The 19,084-nt window shown below is 35.2% G+C and overlaps 2 protein-coding genes across 2 annotated transcripts; both read left to right on the forward strand.

The window, feature by feature from the left end:
- The first annotated feature begins 698 nt into the window (after window positions 1–698).
- LOC110787178 (uncharacterized) lies at window positions 699–8,836 on the forward strand. The gene is made up of 10 exons (XM_021991752.2): window positions 699–968; window positions 1,170–1,246; window positions 1,922–2,023; window positions 3,235–3,280; window positions 3,862–3,937; window positions 5,323–5,680; window positions 6,360–6,609; window positions 6,713–6,952; window positions 7,069–7,176; window positions 8,131–8,836. Exons 2-10 carry the CDS (start codon window positions 1,175–1,177, stop codon window positions 8,577–8,579), a joined length of 1,701 nt encoding a protein of 566 aa, XP_021847444.1. The 5' UTR covers window positions 699–968; window positions 1,170–1,174; the 3' UTR covers window positions 8,580–8,836.
- A 2,985-nt stretch (window positions 8,837–11,821) lies between these two features.
- LOC110787177 (mitochondrial import receptor subunit TOM40-1) lies at window positions 11,822–18,067 on the forward strand. The gene is made up of 11 exons (XM_021991751.2): window positions 11,822–12,115; window positions 12,628–12,709; window positions 12,832–12,931; window positions 13,041–13,136; window positions 13,234–13,284; window positions 13,778–13,843; window positions 14,070–14,171; window positions 16,063–16,131; window positions 16,217–16,300; window positions 16,716–16,811; window positions 17,589–18,067. Exons 1-11 carry the CDS (start codon window positions 11,983–11,985, stop codon window positions 17,643–17,645), a joined length of 936 nt encoding a protein of 311 aa, XP_021847443.1. The 5' UTR covers window positions 11,822–11,982; the 3' UTR covers window positions 17,646–18,067.
- The last annotated feature ends 1,017 nt before the right edge of the window (window positions 18,068–19,084 follow it).

A 19,084-nucleotide genomic window follows, 5' to 3' on the forward strand; every position in this document is an offset into this window, starting at 1 on the left:
GGAACTAAACGAGCGATTTCCGATAATAATGTTCAAAGATATCAAAATTCCCAAAATAGCATCGCTTTCGATTAATTCTCAATCCACCGTCCAAGTCACCAACAAAATCGATCACACAAACTTTTCAGAAAGGCCGATCTACGATAATATATTGTGTGGCGGCCTAAAAGAGGAATGTTATCCGCAAATGTTATGTTCTTTTAGTTACCCTTATTGATGTTATAAGTTTTATTTATTGTAGTTATAAGTTACCTTATTTGCAAGGCTATTAACTCAAATGGTAGAGCAATGTACAAAATTGTACATGGTGTGGGGTGAAGCTCCATCTAGCCAACTACCTATATTACATTTGTGTATTGATGTATATTTTCATTTGTGGTGTTTATTGGTCATAGTTATAACTTTTACAAGCATATCACTTTTGATTAGGGTCACTTCATTGTTTATTGTTAGGGTCGCATTTTTCAATGGTTAAGGTCACATTTATCATAGAGTAAGGTAACTTTAATCCTCGAATAAGATCACTTATATATTTTATATGGTTTACTTTTATACTTAGATGTACAGTAAAATACTATAAATCGGGGGCACATTTTTTTTTTTGAATCGGTCAACTTTTTTTTACGAGTCAACTCTAAATGGTCATTTACCCACACACGCCGATTCAAATGCCAACTTAGTACTTTATACTGTAATTCAGTAAGTAAAACTTCTCAACTCACATTTTATCGTGAAAGAAAATTAGACCCAAACACAAAACCCTTTCGTCGCCGTACCTTCCTCCGTTGGCTCCAACACCCTTCACTGCCCTCGCCGGAGTCTCTGCCCCTCGCCGTAGTCGAAGCCCATCACCGTAGTCACAGCCCCTCGCCGTAGTCGAAGCCCATCACCGTAGTCACAGCCCCTCGCCGGAGTCTTTGTACCTCTGCCCGTCTTCACCTCTCGCGGCCGGCAACGGTGGCTAAACGGTATGTGGGAAGCCCAAATACAAATGATTTCATTGACTCAAATTTGAAAGTAGAGTTCGCTCATTCGTATCCGATATCATAATTGCCACATTAAATAGTTATTTATTTCACTGATTCTTGTTCAAGAAATTTGTTGTTTGGAAATTTTATGATTGTGTAGTTAACTTTGGCACTTAGCTTTTCTGGGTTTTGTTTTGTTAGGCAGCATGAGGGAAGTTGTTACAATTCAAGTTGGTGGTTTTGCCAATTTCATTGGCTCCCATTTCTGGAACTTCCAGGTACACTTCACTTGTTATCTGCAGTATTGGTATATTTGTTTTGATGGGAAAAGGATTTTAGATCGAAGCTGAGTTTATTTTTGTGGGTTGAAGTGCTAAATCATATTGTGAAATAGAGTTTATATGACTAGTTTATCCCCATGAACTTATGTTCTGAATTCTAACAATTGAGTGTCCTTTCATCAACATAAATTAAGTTTGCTATTACTGCTAGACCACGGAAGTACGGAGGTACGAGGTTTCATCGCAAGAGACTAGCTTGTTTGATCCTACAATGCCTTTGTCTTTTGGCGAATTTTAAAACATTGCTCTGCTTTTGTAAATACATGCTCTATTAATAAGTACTTCGTAGAATGCTAGTTTTCTTAGTTATTACTGCCTTATTTTGATATTCTGATGCTTGCATGTGGGTCTTCAAATCATTCTCTATGAATGACTGTGCATGGAAAATAAAAACCTAGATATATAATTTCAAGTTTGTTATACGAATTATTCATTAGGTGATGCTTTTATGAACCTCTTTGTCTTTTTAATCGTTTATTTCTTGGACCATGGTGTGATTTGAGTATTTTGAAGATGATTTATTTTTGCAGTATGCTTTTGAAACTCTATGAATGAGAGGGGGAACAAAGAATAACACTTTGTATCTTCTTTTGACTTGATCCTTTTTTGAAGGATGAGTTGCTTGGTTTGGCTAGCGACCATGATATGGATCCAGTGTTCCAGAATCCTGGCGTTAACATGGATGTGCTTTATCGCTCTGGAGAGACTCAGGAGGTAAGATATGTTGTGTGATGGTTTCTTATAATTCTCCATATTTTTCTATGTTTTTTTAGGTTACAAAGCTTTTCAATTCTTCCACAAGATAGCCTTATATGATTGATTTAGTTGGTGAGCTTTATGAGTTAACTTCTGTGTGCTTTTGTGGGTAGTAGGAGTTAGATGCCGTTGATCTATAACATCTATTATGTACTGACCTCTTAACATGTATGACTTTGAAACTTCCATTTTGTGCCAAACCCCTTTGTGAAACATGGTAGTTTTAAGGCACTCGTGAGGTAGCCTACTAATTTCCTGTAAGTCAAGTTCTTATACTCTGGTCAATATGGTTCTTATTATCAAGTTTCTATAATTAGCACTTTGACTATTTGCGAATGCTGATATTTTCTGAGTGGAAGATAGATATGTTCCACATAGTTGAAAAATAGATTTTATTTGCGTTTCTTGAGCCAACTGTATGAGACAAATAGTTCAGGTGGATTGGTATTTTAGCTAAGAGTGCGAGACAAATCAATGAAATTGTTAGCTTATGACTCTTCTTCAGTAAGGAATTGCTGAGGAATCTTATTGGAGAAATTGATTTGCATCAAGGCTTCTCCGTGTAGGTAGTTGCATATGCTAGCTCTGCTTATTTGAGGCATATTTCTACTGTGTTGGAAATGTAAGAAGTATGCTGCACTTGGGATGCTTAAAAAGAGTGATCCTAGTTATTGATATGTTGGCTGATTGTGATTTGCACGTTCTGATCATGATTACTTGAACTTGAGGCACTTAAAAAGAGTGATCATAGTTAATAATATGTTGGCTCGATGTGATTTGCACGATCTGATCTTGATTACTAGAACTTTATGCACGGGATGCATGCGGATTTTATCAAAATTCTATTTATATGCAAGCAATGTTCCAACATTTTACAAATACTTTTTACAATTCAAACCACAAGTAAGGGTATTATGTATGTGGACACCAAAGTGCTTAAGAGTTGACAGAGTTTATATGCAAGCAATGCTCCAATTTTTTTATAAACATTTTTGTACATTTGAACCCCAAATAGGGTATTATGGTTATTTTACGCGAACACGAAAGTGATCAAGAGTTGGTTTATATAATTGAGATACTCTCCATGACCTTCTCCAACAATCTAAGATTATGCCATTTGAGGTTGGATATCTAAGAAAAATGCAAATAATTGTCTTTTGTGTCTGCAGGGTGTTCTTACCTATACGCCTCGATTACTTTCAGTTAATTATCAAGGTATGTTCTCCTTTCATGTGTACATTAATCTGGTCTTGCTTCCTTTTGTCTTCCGCAGCAATGTACATTTTACTTACGGTGTTAATTGTAGTCTGTTTAATGGACTAGTTGTCCTTCTGTTGTATGATTGCTGCTGTGTCAAACTGCGGTTTTATGTAATTATGGAATGATGGAACTCTCTGAAGTGGAAATCATCAGTCATTTCCCCCTACAGCTTGTCTTGATATGTGTGTGCGCGCGCGTTAGGGGGGGAGGGGGTTGTATTTAAATGTCATTGTACAAAACTACCCTTAGGTAATACAGTTTCCCGTATGTATGGAATCACTCCGCTATTGAAGTTCAGTAAACTACAGCTATCAATCTTATTGCTTCGTTTATGTTTGTATGTTTATGTATATATGTATGTGTGTGTGTGTTCGTACTATGTAGCCATGTAGGTACATATGTGTATGTAAATAAATGTATGCATGTACGTGATTGTGGGAACGTATCCAGTCTAATTTTTTGTTGGGTTTGTTACTAGCTTGAGTTACAATTGAAGCCGGAGGTTATCTAACAATTCCCTTTTGTATTCTAAGCAGGATCCCTTGGATCAATGAGCTCACATGGTACATTGTATAATCAGACTCCAGAATTGCCTTCCCCTGTGGCCACATGGTGAGGGTTTAACATTTCATTTTTTTTTACTATGTTGGGAAGCGAAATTTATTGAGAATTTTTATGTATCACTATTTCACACAGTAGTATTTTGGTGTTATCTGTTATTTGCTTTGAATGGAATACAAGTTTCTGTTGGACAGGAATTAAGTGTTAAGGTAAACTTCATGAAAAATGGCATTTGCCCATGCATGCTTGGTTGTCAGTATAGGAAGCACACCTTCTCTAGCTGATTTGTTAAGTTTTATGCGGTCAATGATAATTTCTCATGAAATATTTTCTATTGCCTATGTATGATGACTACAAATTATAATGTTAAAAAAAAAGCACTAGCTTACAGAAATGCTTACTGTACATGTCACCAAAATAATAAAACCCTTTCTGTTTTTGTAGTATAATCTTTCTATCACCATCCGTTAATTATTCAGTTTTGACTTTCTAAAATCTGACTGTAATTTTTTTATCATTAAATAATAGCGAAAGCTACAAAATGATAATAAAGTAGAAATATTCTTTTAACACCATAACTCAATTATTTATGACGGGGGTAGTGTATGATCAGGATGCTCAAGTGCAAGACTGACATAATCAATCTTCTGTTAAGATTGTTGGAAGTGTGAAACTCTCCCCCCTTCGCTTCCCTCGGAAACTATCTGGAATCTTGTGTCCTTTTTTGTATATCAATTAGACAATTAGGGAATGGAGAAAATAATGGACATCTGTGATCAAATGCATTACATGCTCCTCATAACAATATTACATTGTGGCTTTAATGCTTTGAAAATGTTTACTTTTGGAGAATGAGAACACAAACACAGAAGTTGAGCAGGATATTTGTTCTTTTTTCTTTTGATATATGTCAGATGACTGGGAACTAAAGTGAATGCTGAATCTGGGATTACAAAAGGATGTTTTAATATAGTTGTCACCAGAGAAAATGAAGAGCTACTTGGTTTTTGGGTGGGGGCAGTAGTGTAAGATATTTTTCATTAGTTCATTATACTCACTTATTCCCAATCAAGCTTCAAATAGCCCATGGCATATGTCTGTGAGCTACTAGGGTTACAAGGCTGTTTGGCATCACTATAGTTATACAATACTTACTGAACTAGTAAATAATGAAGATTTGAATACATTTTCACCTTTTCCAACATCAAATGATTTACTGTCATGTTGCATAGCTATACTCCTGTCATTTCAATATTTTAAATATTTTCTATGAGTATCTTATGTTTTTTCTGACCATGAAGTGGTCAAAGTGTCATTACTCTATTGTTTTGAGTATCTACAAGTCTACAACTAATCTTAATTCGCGCTTTATATGTATCTGTTATCTGTTCTTTAATGCTGGTTTCTAAAACTAAGGTCTTGAGTTCGACTTGCAGGAAAGGTAGTATATCTACCCAACGTTCTGAGTCTCTCAATAGAAACTTATTCTTGCAAAGTTTATATAAGGAGGAGCAGAAGGAATCAGTTGGTAAAGACAGCAAACATGCTGATTCACCGGATAATATTGGAGACCAGGAAATAATGGAAAGTTTGGAAAATGGTACCCAGTTCTGGACTGACTTCTCGAAAGTCCATTATCATCCACATAGCCTATATGAAATAAATGGGTTGTGGATGGATGTTGAGGGGTTCGATAATTATGGTGCGGGAAAGGACGTTTTTGCTGAAAGTTCCCGGGGAGAGGAGATGACTGAAAGACTTCGTTTCTTCGTTGAAGAGTGTGATCATGTACAGGTATCTATCAAATTTCATATTAATCCTTAAGAATGTGTTTTTTAAGCCAATGAAGTGCTTGTTTTGGTTGGTGGGGGCTAGCCCAGACAGAATGTTCCCTTCCTAATAAAATGCAAGACATAACTCAGGTTTCTCTTACACTTCCGCAAGTTTCACCCCCTTATTTCTCTCTTGTGGATTTCTTACCATGTAAAAGGGGAAAAAGTGACATAAAAGGCTCTCCCTTCAACAAAACATGGTTTTGTTTATGTTGTACCATGCTTTTAAAATTTTGTTCTCTATTATCTTGATTCTTGACCCTAGTTTTTATGGGATTTTTTTTCATCTTTTTTATGTCATTCTTCAATTTCCAGAGTATTTTCTGCTAATCCTCTCACTTGCCTAATGGCTGAATGACACAAGTTTTTGTGCTTCAAATTTTTCATGTTCATGCAATACGAATCAAATTTCGCCCATTCTTATTATTTGTTTGTGCTAAGTTAAATGTAATGGATTTTGCTTTCTGGATCATCTTCTTCACTAGAAGTTATGCATAACCTCTGGTCTCAAACATTGCCATTTAGATGGTCTAGCTTAAGAAAGTTACTGAAAGTTATTTTCCTTTTTAATTGTTGGTTGAAGGAACTTCTCTAAGATCGCTTTTTTAACCTATTTTACATAGTCAGAAATTTTCTGACAGGGAATTCAATGTGTGGTGGATGATTCGGGGGGCTTTTCCAGTGTAGCAGCAGACTTCCTGCAGAACATTGCCGATGAATACACCAATACTCCGGTGTTGCTTTATACTGCTCGTGATCCTGGCTCATTTATGAGCTCTAAAAGTCGAAAAAGGAACATTTCTCGGAATCTTAATGATGCAGTTTCATTTGCAAAACTGTCTCCTTTCTGCAAACTAATTGTACCAGTTGGTTTACCCTTTCTGGGTGGAAGTAAGTTTTATACTTTCTGACTTGCATAGTTTGTTGCACTTATGCTGACTAGTCCTGCTATGGTAAACTTCCCCTTATGTTTCTAAGATCCTTCTTTTTGCAGGCAAAGCTTCAACTTATCTGCGTGTGAATGATGAAAAGCCTTATCATTGCAGTGCAGTCTATGCTGCTGCTCTGCACGCTCTCAGCCTGCCCTTTCGGATGGACTCGCTTGGGCCTACTGCGACTTCAGATTGTACTTTAGGTGCATTGGATTTCAACAGCATTGTACAAATGCTGTCTGGCCAGTCTCGACAGAATATGGTTGCCATATTAGACACTACCATGCCAGCACCTACTATTGGTATTTCCTAATTCAATTGTCTTGGCTTCAGTGGGCTTATAAAACTATGCATATCTCATATGCTCTTTATTATTATTTTTATTTACTGTGTTTGTGTTTAATTATGTGACACTCAGGGGAGCAATTGTTGAGTAAATTGCAGACATTGACTCCAGAAATATCAGATGACATGGAAGACTTGCATTCTGTAGAAACATTAGTGATACATGGAGCTCTTAAATCAGGTATTCTGTATCTGCATGCTTGTTTTATGCTCTTAAGTTCCATCACCTTGAATTTAATGATGTCACATGGCTTCACCTTAATACACTTTTGTGACTTCCAAGTTCCAACCTCAGCCTGATCTTGAACCCCTTTGTGATAGAAAAACAATGCTGCAATTTAGATCTGATATTGACCTTTGATCTGATATTGATTTAGCATATGCTACTTCACAATACCAGATTCAGGTAGTTTAGTGAGTCATTGTAATCTAACACTCAATGAATAATAAATATTTGATTTCAATGAAAATGGATAGACTTTACGTGCTTCTGTTCATTTGAGAATTCAGTAGTCAGTGATGATTTGACCCTTGTGTTTTGAAGTATGGATACAACAATGCATTTGTATTCCGCTTTCTGGTCATGTTGGATGGGATCTCTGCAGTTTTGTTGAATTCATGGAAAATTTTAAAATGCTGAAACCTGATTTTATAAAAATAATTGGTAACTAATTATTATTTCCAGATATCTGGTAAAATAGTAAGAATTCCTATATTTTCTATTTTAGACGAAGAGGGTTCTTCTTTTCGCAGGCAGGGATTCTTTGGCATCTGTTTGGTTCAATAACATGGTGAAAACTTAATCTCTCTCTACTAATCTACTTTGAGTAATGTTCAGCACACATTTTCCATGAACAAACTTTGGTGGTATGTTGATATTGATATTGCTTAGATATTGGTTGCTCTTGAATGAAGTCTTAGAGTTCGACTGTTTGAGTATATTTGGCAAAAGCCCAACCATTTGTTTTTGCTTCAACTCGTGCTTATAACTAAGCCGCATCATTCCTAGCTTTCTTCATCAAAATATTACTTGTGTTGAGTTGTTGACTATACATCTTTCCACTTTGAAATTGTGGATAAGAACAAGGTTGTTTGATGGCTCGTCATCTAAAATGCACCATATTTTCCTACTCAGATGAGCAACGAGCATCTGTATTTGAAGTCCAAGATGCTATTTCTGCTGCATATGAACAGGCATCATCGAGACCTAGATTCTGTCATCTGTCTGCAGCAACATGTCCTCTTCCAATACCATTACCATTTCCATCGATATTCTCACAAACTGTCGGTCGTTGTGGACAACTACTTAGCAATCCCAGTTCAAGTTCAGCTTCAAAGGGATCACTCGACGTCCATTCTATCCCTATGGCTGCGAGACTTCGCTCGAGCAGTGCTGTATTACCTTTCCTGACGAATAGGTTGGAAAACCTTCGGAAATTTGGTATTCAACATGGTGCTATGGGAGGAGAATTACTCAAAAGTTGGGGTTTTGGAAAGGAGGAACTCGAGGAAATGGGAGAGACACTGTCAAACATGGTCAGAACTTTGGCTCCTTACTCTGATTTAACCTCTGACTCGGATTAGTTTTTACCAATAGACTTGTTGTAAATACAGTTTGAGAAGTTTTGGCAGTTGTTTTCTTGTTTACTTTTAAAGAACTATTGGACCAACTCAAGTATAAGTTTCTCTTAATAGATTCTTAACCGGTTTATGAAGCGCCTTGATCTAATCGTGTAGTTGATCGGATTTCTTATTTCCGACTTATGTAGTTCTGTCACTTTTCCTGATGATGAGACTAAGCTCTTGATAAGACTAGTTCTGGACTCCTGATGTATTATATATTCCATCCGTCCCTTAATACTCGCACCACTTTTCTTTTCGGGTCGTCCTTTAATACTTGCACCGCTTCTATAAATGGAAATTTTACCGATATATATTATTTCTCACACTTACATACTAACCCACTTCCTACAAAAAATAATTTAAAAATTCACACTCCTACTACCCCTTTACACATTTTCCACTCACTATATTAAAAAAAAATCTCATTATCAACTATCACCCATTAAATTAATAAGTCAATTCAAGTGTCTTAAACTCTGTAACGGTCAAAACGATGCGAGTATTTAGGAATGGAGGGAGTACAAGTTAGAGGGAGCGGTATCCTAAAATGTGTTTTTTTTTCCTTCTTCTGTATAGGACATTTTGTCCGCTGGGCAACAACGGTCTATAACTTCTCGTTGTTTATGAACACTAATTCTTGAATGATTTTCTGAAAAAACTTATATATTTTTGTTTTGAACCTTATATTATCTGAACTTAACTGAACTCTGAAATAAGTCAAAATAAGTCGAACAGAAAACAACCTAATAATCCATCATGTGGTGGTGGGGTGGAGCGATAAAAACGTAAGGATAATTTTAGAATTAAAAAAAAGGGGGGTAAAAACTACAAGACTACTTTTTATGTTTACTAGTTGTTGGACGCCATGTTAGACCCGAGTTAGCGAAAAATTGTGATAATTGTGGAATTAAGAATGGGATAATCTGTGAAAGTAACTACATTTGTAGTTGCAAGAGAAAATGCTTATGAAAAAAAGTACACTTAAATATATCATTTTATAATGACGAGGATGCTGATGAGCTATGAAAATTGATTTAAAAAGATGAGAATCTGATGACTGAAAGAGGGAAAAGAATATTAGGCAAAGAGAATAGAGAACAATGGAGGGGCGTGCGCCGTGCGGGACGGACGAGACAGAGGAAGCTATGTTTGAACACAAATTCTTATTTACATGGGGTGTACGATAAATATTGTACACAGAAGTTAAAGTTGACGTAAAATGCTTCAAAGTTACCCTTATATATGTAAAAGTTATCTACTCCGTATTTTTTATTAACAATTTTTTTCATTTTAATAAAAACTATTTCTTCAAAACCATTAAGAATATATAAAATTAATCATTTAACACTTTAAAATGTTTATCTATTAATTTTTTTTTAATAATATAAAAGTTAGGGAAATCTGAGTAAAAGTTAGAGAAAACTGAGTAAGAGTTATGTTGGTGCACAATAAATTTATTGTACACCTTTTGCATCCAAGACCTTTTGATGTTTGAAACTTTAAAGAAACATAAAAGAAAAAGAAAATAGATCCGGCGGAAGAAAATGAAGGAAAAATATTAATAAAAAGAAAGAAAAGTAAGAAGAAGAAGAAGAAGAAGAAGAAAGAAGGGAGAATATGCTTGGGATGAGATTTGAATCTTAGACCTTGTTGGTGCATTTCAAAGGTTAGAGATCTAAGCTATACTTCATCCGTCTTTTAATACTCGCAACGTTTGGACTTTTGCCACTATTCATATAATCTACTTTGACTATTCTTAGTGCTTTTTATATAAGATAAAACATAGTCATGTGGGATCTTGTTAGATTCGTCTCAATGTGTATTTTCAAAATATTAACTTTTTATAATTTTTGCATAAAGAGAATTTAAGATATAAATGATCAAAGTTGTGCATCAACATGCGTGAAACTAACAAACGTTGCGAGTATTAAAAGACGGAGGAAGTATTATATTGACTTTTTCACATGAATATTTTTAAATTTATCGTACAATATATTTCCAAAACACGAACTTATATAAAATTGAAAAGTATAGAACAAAAGGTGGGTTGTGAAAATCATGCAATACGATTACACATGTTATAAAAATATACCGAATGGACGACTATTGACAGTCATTTCTTCTACTTTAACATGATTGTATTTTTTTTTTCCATTATTTTATAAAACATAAAGTTTTTGACTTTAGTGGTAGTTTGGTTGACCATGGAAAGTAGAATTTCCTAGGAAGAAGTTTTTCCCATGTATTAGCATTTTCTAGGATGTATCCATCCGTCCCAGAATACTTGAACCGGTTTGATCGACACAAACTTATTATTTAATTAGATGTAGTTGATAGTGGAATATTTTTAAATATAGATAGGGGATATGTGTCAACTTTTTAAAGGGATGTAGGGGGCTAGCGGAGAGGGTGCTTGGGCCCAAAAAATGACATGGGAAAGGGGTAGTTGATATAATATTAAAAATTTACCATTTATAGAAATGATACAAGTAATCCATGACCGCTTTATAAGGAAAGCGGTGCAAGTATTACGGGACAGAGGGAGTAGATGATATTGTTTGGTTAAACATGGGAAATAAATTCTCAGGGGAAGTTCCACTTATTTAGGGGAACCTAGATAAACAACTTCCTCCATTTTGTATGAAGTGGAACTTCTTAGGAAGTGTGATTTCCCATGTTTTTGTCAAACAAACAACCCTACATCTTTCACTTCCTAGGAAGTCATAATTCCCATTATATTTCATATCAACCAAACATTACCTTAATATCTCAAATCGGCCGCAAACTTTTTTTTTTTTTTTTTTTTTTTATGTTCCATTTTTTTACGGTAAGACATTTAGGTTAATATCTCAAGTCGGCCACAAACTTTTCTTTTTACCTACTTCCATTTTTTTTACGGTAAGACATTTAGGAATAGGGGGGAGGTAAGTGAATATCCACCACAAGATCCTCACTTGGTAATTAAGATTTAGACCTTAAATCTCTAAAATGTAACGTAGGACTCTTACAAAGTTACAAGTGAATCAATTTTTTTTTCCTCCAATGCATACATTTTAAAGTTGTATGCGGTTATATGGTGAATAGTGAATACTTTGAACTCGACCCATATTTCTGGAACCACAATCAAATAATCCGGATATTTGAACCCAAACCCAATAGAAGACCCAAAACCCTTCTTAACCCCTCTAGTTTTCCTTAACCCTTTTCTTTCTTCTTCCCCACCCTTTTTCTTTCTCTCTCCTCCCAAAACCCTTTACCTCGATCTCTAATTTATAGGGGGAGATATTTTTTGATTGCTAATTTGTTGATTTGCCAAGCAATTGCATCACTCACCAAATATTTAATTTGATAGAATAAGGCAGAAATGGCAGGAATTCCTCCCACAGCTCCATCAATGGAGGCTAAACCTACTGTACTTCCCAAGATTGAAGAAGTCGTTGATTACAGCAATCTCCCTTGCCCTCTTCCTTATGAAGAAATTCACCGTGAATCTATGAGTTTGTATTCTCAACTCACCCACTTTTGATTTTTTTTTTTGGTATTTTTTTGGGGTATTTTCTAGGTTAATTTCATTTGGTAATAATAATGTTTTGTCTAAGATGCCGTACTTTCTCTGGTGTTTTCTTTTTGGGGTTCGTTGGGGGTGTTATTTTAGAACACATTGATGTTGTGTTTTGAATGCTTAATCTTGTTTTTGATATTTTTGTTCAACTTTATTTGGAGCTTATATGTTTGATTTCGTGCTCAATGGAGCTTGATTGTTGCTCATCAGCTGAATTTGATGTTTAATGGATATCTAGATTCTAATTTGGTATGTGGGTTGAATCCTATGAATGCTCCTTCAGAATAGCAAATCGGGTAAATGGTGGCTGATTGAGATAATGTAGTTCTTTAGTGTGTCTGTAACTGTAATGCATCATGAACTGTTAGTGTTTAGTGCAAAAGGAGCTGATTGCTGATAGTCATCATGAAGAACTTTCTTTGATTTGTGTCCCATGGTTGTTGACAGTGTCACTGAAGCCGGAAGTTTTTGAAGGGATGCGCTTTGATTTTACTAAAGCCCTCGGCCCAAAATTCTTTCTTAGTCACAGGTGCTGCACGCTATACATCTCTTTTATGCTTACTTTAGTTGATTTTTATGCCAGTGCATATAAGTTTCTTTGATTTTTACGACTCCAGTAAACATAATGCCTGCTTTGTGAACTATTCGCAGTGTGACAATGGGGCCGATTGAAGTTCCCTCTCAAAATCCAGAGCCTATTAAAATCCCAACCGCCAACTATGAGTTTGGTGCTAACTTTATTGACCCGAAGGTTAGCTAAACCTGATCATTTAATTTTGAGAATGACAAGTTCAATCCTGCAGCAATGGCTTACTTTAAGCAATGCAGTAACCTGTAGTTAAATTTATTGCTTTTTACAGTTGATGCTCATCGGAAGGGTTTCACATGATGGTAGATTAAATGCAAGGCTCAAGTGTGATTTGACAGATAATTTAGTTTTAAAGGGAAATGCTATGGTAATCTTCAGTTTTATTTATGTTTTCTGTAAACCTTAATTTTGACACTTGATAAGTTTTTGAGATTGATGGATAAGGCTTGGTGTTCTTTTCTCAGCTGACAAGTGAGCCTCATTCGTCTCAAGGGATGGGTACTTTTGATTACAAGGTAAGACCTTTGTACTTTGCTTTCTTAAGGTTCTTTAGCCTTAATATAGGAATTTTCTATTTGCTTAAATGTGATAGAAGATCCTTCTTGATGAATGTTAAATTTGCACCATCCTCAAATGTTAATTACTTTTAAGTTGGAGTTTCCCCTTGACTTTTCCACACTATTTACAATGAATTGCTCATGTAAGATTTCAACTCTTTTATGCATGTACCCTTTGTTTACATTTTATTTGTGTTTGACTGCATTTTTATGAATCCCTCATGTTGCACATAATAAATTGTTTCTGTTTGAATCATATTTTCTCCTACATTAATTTGAAATTGAAGCTAAAAATTCGCAGGGTATATATTCTTTTTCCTTTTGTCTTTCAATCCAGAATTAACAAATTCTGAGCAAACTCTGATTTAATCAACATGGAGAAGTTTCAATCATTCATGTCACAAATTAATTCTTATTTCATTTATTTTCTGGTCATGATTGCCCATGGCAGGGGAAAGACTACAGGGCTCAGTTTCAGCTAGGCAGTGGGACACTTGTTGGGGCAAATTACATACAGGTAAAAAGGTCAAGCTGGTTTTGCTTTTGAAATACTTCCTATATTGGGGCAACTACATACAGATAACGCTATCAGGTTTCTGAAGTGGTATCTTGGCCTTGAGTTGTGCTTTTACCTTAATGTTGCTTGATGTTTCTTTCCTCTCTTTTGAATTTGTTTATGTGGGATGCAAATACTTCTGTACTTTCTCGTATTTACTTTTCCTCTTGACTGTTGGGTGGTGCAGAGTGTTACCCCACATCTCTCTGTAGGTGGTGAAATGTTCTGGACTGGTCAGCATAGAAAGTCTGGCGTTGGTTATGCTGCTCGGTACAACAATGATAAGATGGTATTGACTTGACTTTCCCGCTTTTTACATGATTAATTTTGTAGTAGTCCTTGTTGAGTTGGTATCTTGGCCTGTAAAACTTGTGGGTAATGATTTCATTTTCTGGCCCTCCACTTTGTTCTCGTATCTCTTCAGTTTGGTCTATTCCACATGAACTTCTCAAAACATTTAGTCAGGAATCAGGATTCAAGAAGTATGTTACTCTAGCACTGAGCAACATGCAAATGATGGATCCTCGATAAGACTGTGTCACGGTCCGAGTGTTTTGACACCGGATCGTGCGGCGCGCTCTTGTCTATGGGGCGGCAAGGGCGCAAACCTTGTGCGGAAAGTGTATCTCAAGGGAGCACGAACGGGTGCTTGATTCGGAATGGGCACTCTTGCATATCGGCGACAAGAGCGAGGCTCGAGTGTCGATTGGGGCGCTTGTGTGCGCTCAGCCGCCACAAACACCGACGACGAAAATGTATCTGTTTGGGAAGACTTTGTTGAGTCTTGAAAAGCTTAAAAACATGAGACAACATAATATCTATAAATGCTAACAACAATGCAACACGCAAATGATGGATCCTCGATAAGACTATGGGTGTCTAAAGTGTCTTGTAGAGTATCAGCACTGATATTGGGGAATGGGGAAAAAGGAGCTTTAATCACTAATTGAAAGTTCGATTAGTCATGCCTTCGGGCTTGTTCTTTTCTTCCGAATCTTCTGGAATTTTTTTTGAATTGAATTGATTAGTCTTAACTTAAACTTATCAGTCATCAGCCTTGAATTTCTTTATGAAAACGTACTGGTTTTGAACTGGACTTATCCGAACATATAAACTATTTCGTGAAGGTGAAAACAACTATGCTATACCTATGAATCTAGAGTAAATGGGAAAATGAAAAAGTGAGAAAATAATTTATGGAATACTATTTATCGTTTAATTAACATAAGTGTTGGGTGATCTTATTGCATTGGTTTATTTTTTTTTTAAATGCATGAGGGTAGGATTGAGTAAGGGCCTTGCATGAGGTAGGAGCATCATCTGGAGGATAAAATATTGTCAAAGCTCTTTAATGTAATAAATAGATTGGCAGTAAAGTTACACTGTATAGTAGGGTTAGGCAAGAGGATTGGAAATATTTGTGTGGCATTGTTAGGGTGTTACGTTATCCATCTATACATCACCCCTTTGTAGATTTAAGATGGCTTTGAAAAATTGGATGCAAATTTGCCTGATTGCAAGTTAAGAAGAAAGTTTCAGAAGCTGATTCATCTGTTTTTTTAGTCTTGGGGCTCAACGGGCACTATGCCATCTTTCCCTCTTTCTATCTGTGTTTACTTGTGGAAAATTCCTCTAAGCTTTCCATTTGGTTAAATAGACAACCAACACTTCTTATATACCGTTTCTTCAAATCAAAGTACCACCACATATCATCCATGTTTTCATCAACCATCAAGTGCCAGCTTAAGCCGACAAATTTCTCTTTTGATTTGATTTACTATATAGGGGGCCGGGGTAATAAGGTTGACTTACTACATATTCTCTAAGCTCTTAAATGTTTCTTTTTTCCTTGATTAATAAGGTTATAATTCTAAATGGAAAATATTTAGGAAGGTACATCTTTCTCATGTACTTTATGTGAGGTATTTTGAAACCAATTAATTAGCTGATGTACATGTGCTAGTCAGTTTTTTGTCATGTTGGTTTTATTGTTCAGTTGATTTCCGCTCTACTAGATTTCTCTCTGCTTACTTATCACCTTGGTTGCCTTTTTTGTTCCTGTTTTTTCATCGTTATTGCAGACATAATGTATCTAACACTTTTAGATTGGATGGACTATGCATGATGTAGAAGAGTACTTATATTAACCTTTTTTTTAATGTTTTCTGCTGCATATTCAGGTTGCGACTGGACAAGTCGCTAGTACGGGAATGGTTGCGCTTAGTTATGTTCAGAAGGTATCCGAGAAGGTAAGCACATTGGTCCAACCGTTGTATCATCTTTAGTTAAGCTGCTACAAGTTCCCTGAAGCCTGATGCCAAAAATATGTTGCAGCTTTCGTTCGCAACAGAACTCCAATATAATCATATGTCAAAAGATGTTTCAGCTACCGTAGGCTATGATGCAGTGCTACGCACGGTAATTCTTGCCCCGATTTCTTTATTTAGTACTACGTAGTTCTTTCCACAATAGCTTTATGTTTCCAAATATTTATTACATAAGTTATCTCGCAAAGTTGCAATATTTTTACAAGTTCCGATTTTTTTTCCTGTTATCTCACTTTGTCACTAATCTTAGATGATTTTGTTTAACTTATGAAATTAGTGGAAGGCTCAATGGAAAATTACAATTTGTTGCGATCAAACTTTTTCGTCCTAGAGTCTTGTGTTTATGATTGTTGTTACTCTTGCTTATTGCTAGCTTGTTTCAGGTTTGAGCCTTGTTAGCTTATGATAATAATAATAGTGTTTTCATTCTGTTTAATCCAACTCGTGTTCTGTGTTAGAAGGTATAGCTTATTCCATTTACATATTATTCCATACTTCGTCTGCAGGCACGTGTTAGAGGGAAGATAGACTCCAACGGTTGTGTAACTGGTTTTCTTGAAGAGAGGCTTAACATGGGTCTCACTTTCTTACTATCTGCAGAGGTGAGATTTTAAATTTATTTGCCTAAGTTGCCACTTTGTTGGTGTGCAACCTTTTTAATCTGTTATGTTTAAAAATTGCTCTTTGGTGCCAAATTCATAGTATTGGGAAAAACTTGGAGGCATTATTACATGTAGTCTAGAACTAAAAAGAAATTTAGTTGTTCCTTGGAGGTTATTACCCCTCGACCCAGAATTAGTTCTCATATTTTTCCAACCTTTAATGATAGATTATATATATACCCCACATATATAATAGTTGTCTCTTCTCCTTAGTCTCCACCATTCCATTTAAATAGGGGTATGTTTGGAAATAGTTAGGTTCCGTTCTATTTGACTTATTTTATCTGAACTTATATTATCTGAGCTTATTTTATCTGTTAAAAACTTATTTATGTATGAAATTGTTTGGAAAAATGTTATTTTTTCTGAACTTAACTTATCTGAACTTATATTATCTGAACTCATATGAACTTATTTTATCTGAAAACAACTTAGTTTGTCAACAGAACAAACAAAGTCTGGACTGAAACAAGTCGAACAGAACAAAATCTTACCAAAATATACTATACTCGAGGAAATGTGACATTTTTGTCATCCCAAAATAGTTTACGCTACTATGTGTTTGTATGGAGGGAGCTCTAATTTTTCTATAATTATCATGTTCTCTAATGCATTGCATTTGGGAGTAAATAATTCTTTTCTTTCACCAATTTTAGTGGACTTTGTGAAGGAGGTAATATGTTTTCATAATTTTGACTGACATCCATTTTCTGGCAGCTCGATCACCAGAAGAAAGATTACAAATTTGGTTTTGGTTTTACTGTTGGGGACTAAAACATTGAGGTCCAGTTCGAAGAGGCTTACTACTTGTAGGAGCAATATCCGATTTTGAAGGATGGATTTTTTTTGTTCTGTTTTCTTGGTCGAAATCAGTTCTGTACTCTTATATTCAAAGATATTGATTCATAGGACATTATATTCGTCTCATTTTACAGTTTTTTGGGTTGAGAATACTGTTTGATAAATTCTCACTCTTTTTTTTTTGTTCAAGTAGAGCTATTTTAGAATTCCAGATAGTCAAGAATCCCTTCTCCCATGGCCTCATCGTTTGCAAACAATTGAAGTTCTACTGATGTTGGCTAATAAAATACTTGCGGAGTTGGGACTAGTTTTACCTTATCATCACTTTGTAACATTTCTTGTTAATTCTTTATTTCGTTTTCCTAATACGGATATGCAGATGCACCATTGAAGAATATTTCATTCCTCCCCCCCTCCCCTCCCCCCAGGCTGCAAATATCTGTACATAGAACTTCTACTGTTAGTTTTCAGCAGCATTTCTTGAAATTTCAAGAATCATTCTGACTAATAGAAACACTAATGTAAGTATGTACTCCGTTGGCATAGGAACAACAATGACTTTGACGGCTCGTTAGGTAGCCGGTAATAAACAGTGGGAATGATAATAAATTCTAGTGTTATTTGACAAGAAATTAACATCATAATGTCTATGGTAATGGAATTTTGTCTCAAGCTTTGTTTTTTTCTTCATGAATTTGCATTCCCGCCTAATACCATTCCCAAATGATAATGTATATCATAAAGAAAAATAGATAATTTTGAGTGAATTAACATTACCATGAGAATAGATATTGATTTTCCTTGTAAATTACATATAAATTCATTCACATTGACACCATTTATGACAAACTACCAAATGGGCCGCGAGATCCTTTTCAGACATGACGGTTGGATACAGGCCACTTTAGACTAGTTCTACTTTAATTAGCAATCTATACATTTAACTTTCATTTTTTTTTTGATTAAAAACAATAAAACACAAATTCTTATTTAAAGGTGGTGTACGATAAATTTTGTACACCAGGTAAAAGTTATGTTAAAATGTGTAAAAATTATACCGGTATAATGTAAATGTTATATCTATTTTTTAGTGATAAATTTTTTCGCTTTAATAAATATTATCTTCTCAAAACCACTAATAATGTATAAAATTAATCATTTAACTCTTTAAAATGTTTAAAAGTCAAAAAATTATAATATAAAAATTAATCAAAACATGTTACTACCAAAAATTGGATAAAAGTTTACCTCGATGCACAATAAATTTATTGTACACCTTGTGAATGTAAAACCTATTGGAAATAAAATAAAATGTCGAGACTAGAGATTAGATGTGCAAAGTTGAGCTTTCAGGCATAAACTAGATGAAAGATGACAAAATGCGCAACAAATGGGCTGATACCTACAAAAGG

This window comes from Spinacia oleracea, chromosome 1 (genome assembly GCF_020520425.1).
Source record: "Spinacia oleracea cultivar Varoflay chromosome 1, BTI_SOV_V1, whole genome shotgun sequence".
Classification (NCBI taxonomy): domain Eukaryota; kingdom Viridiplantae; phylum Streptophyta; class Magnoliopsida; order Caryophyllales; family Amaranthaceae; genus Spinacia; species Spinacia oleracea.

Excerpts from the sequence above, each read along its gene's own strand:
- LOC110787177 (XM_021991751.2), top strand. The coding sequence starts at position 11,983 with ATGGCAGGAATTCCTCCCACAGCTCCATCAATGGAGGCTAAACCTACT. Across the intron at positions 14,172-16,062 it reads GGTACAACAATGATAAGATG|GTTGCGACTGGACAAGTCGC; the intron begins GTATTGACTTGA and ends CTGCATATTCAG. Across the intron at positions 16,812-17,588 it reads CTTTCTTACTATCTGCAGAG|CTCGATCACCAGAAGAAAGA; the intron begins GTGAGATTTTAA and ends ATTTTCTGGCAG.
- LOC110787178 (XM_021991752.2), top strand. The coding sequence starts at position 1,175 with ATGAGGGAAGTTGTTACAATTCAAGTTGGTGGTTTTGCCAATTTCATT. Across the intron at positions 5,681-6,359 it reads AAGAGTGTGATCATGTACAG|GGAATTCAATGTGTGGTGGA; the intron begins GTATCTATCAAA and ends ATTTTCTGACAG. Across the intron at positions 6,610-6,712 it reads TTTACCCTTTCTGGGTGGAA|GCAAAGCTTCAACTTATCTG; the intron begins GTAAGTTTTATA and ends TTCTTTTTGCAG.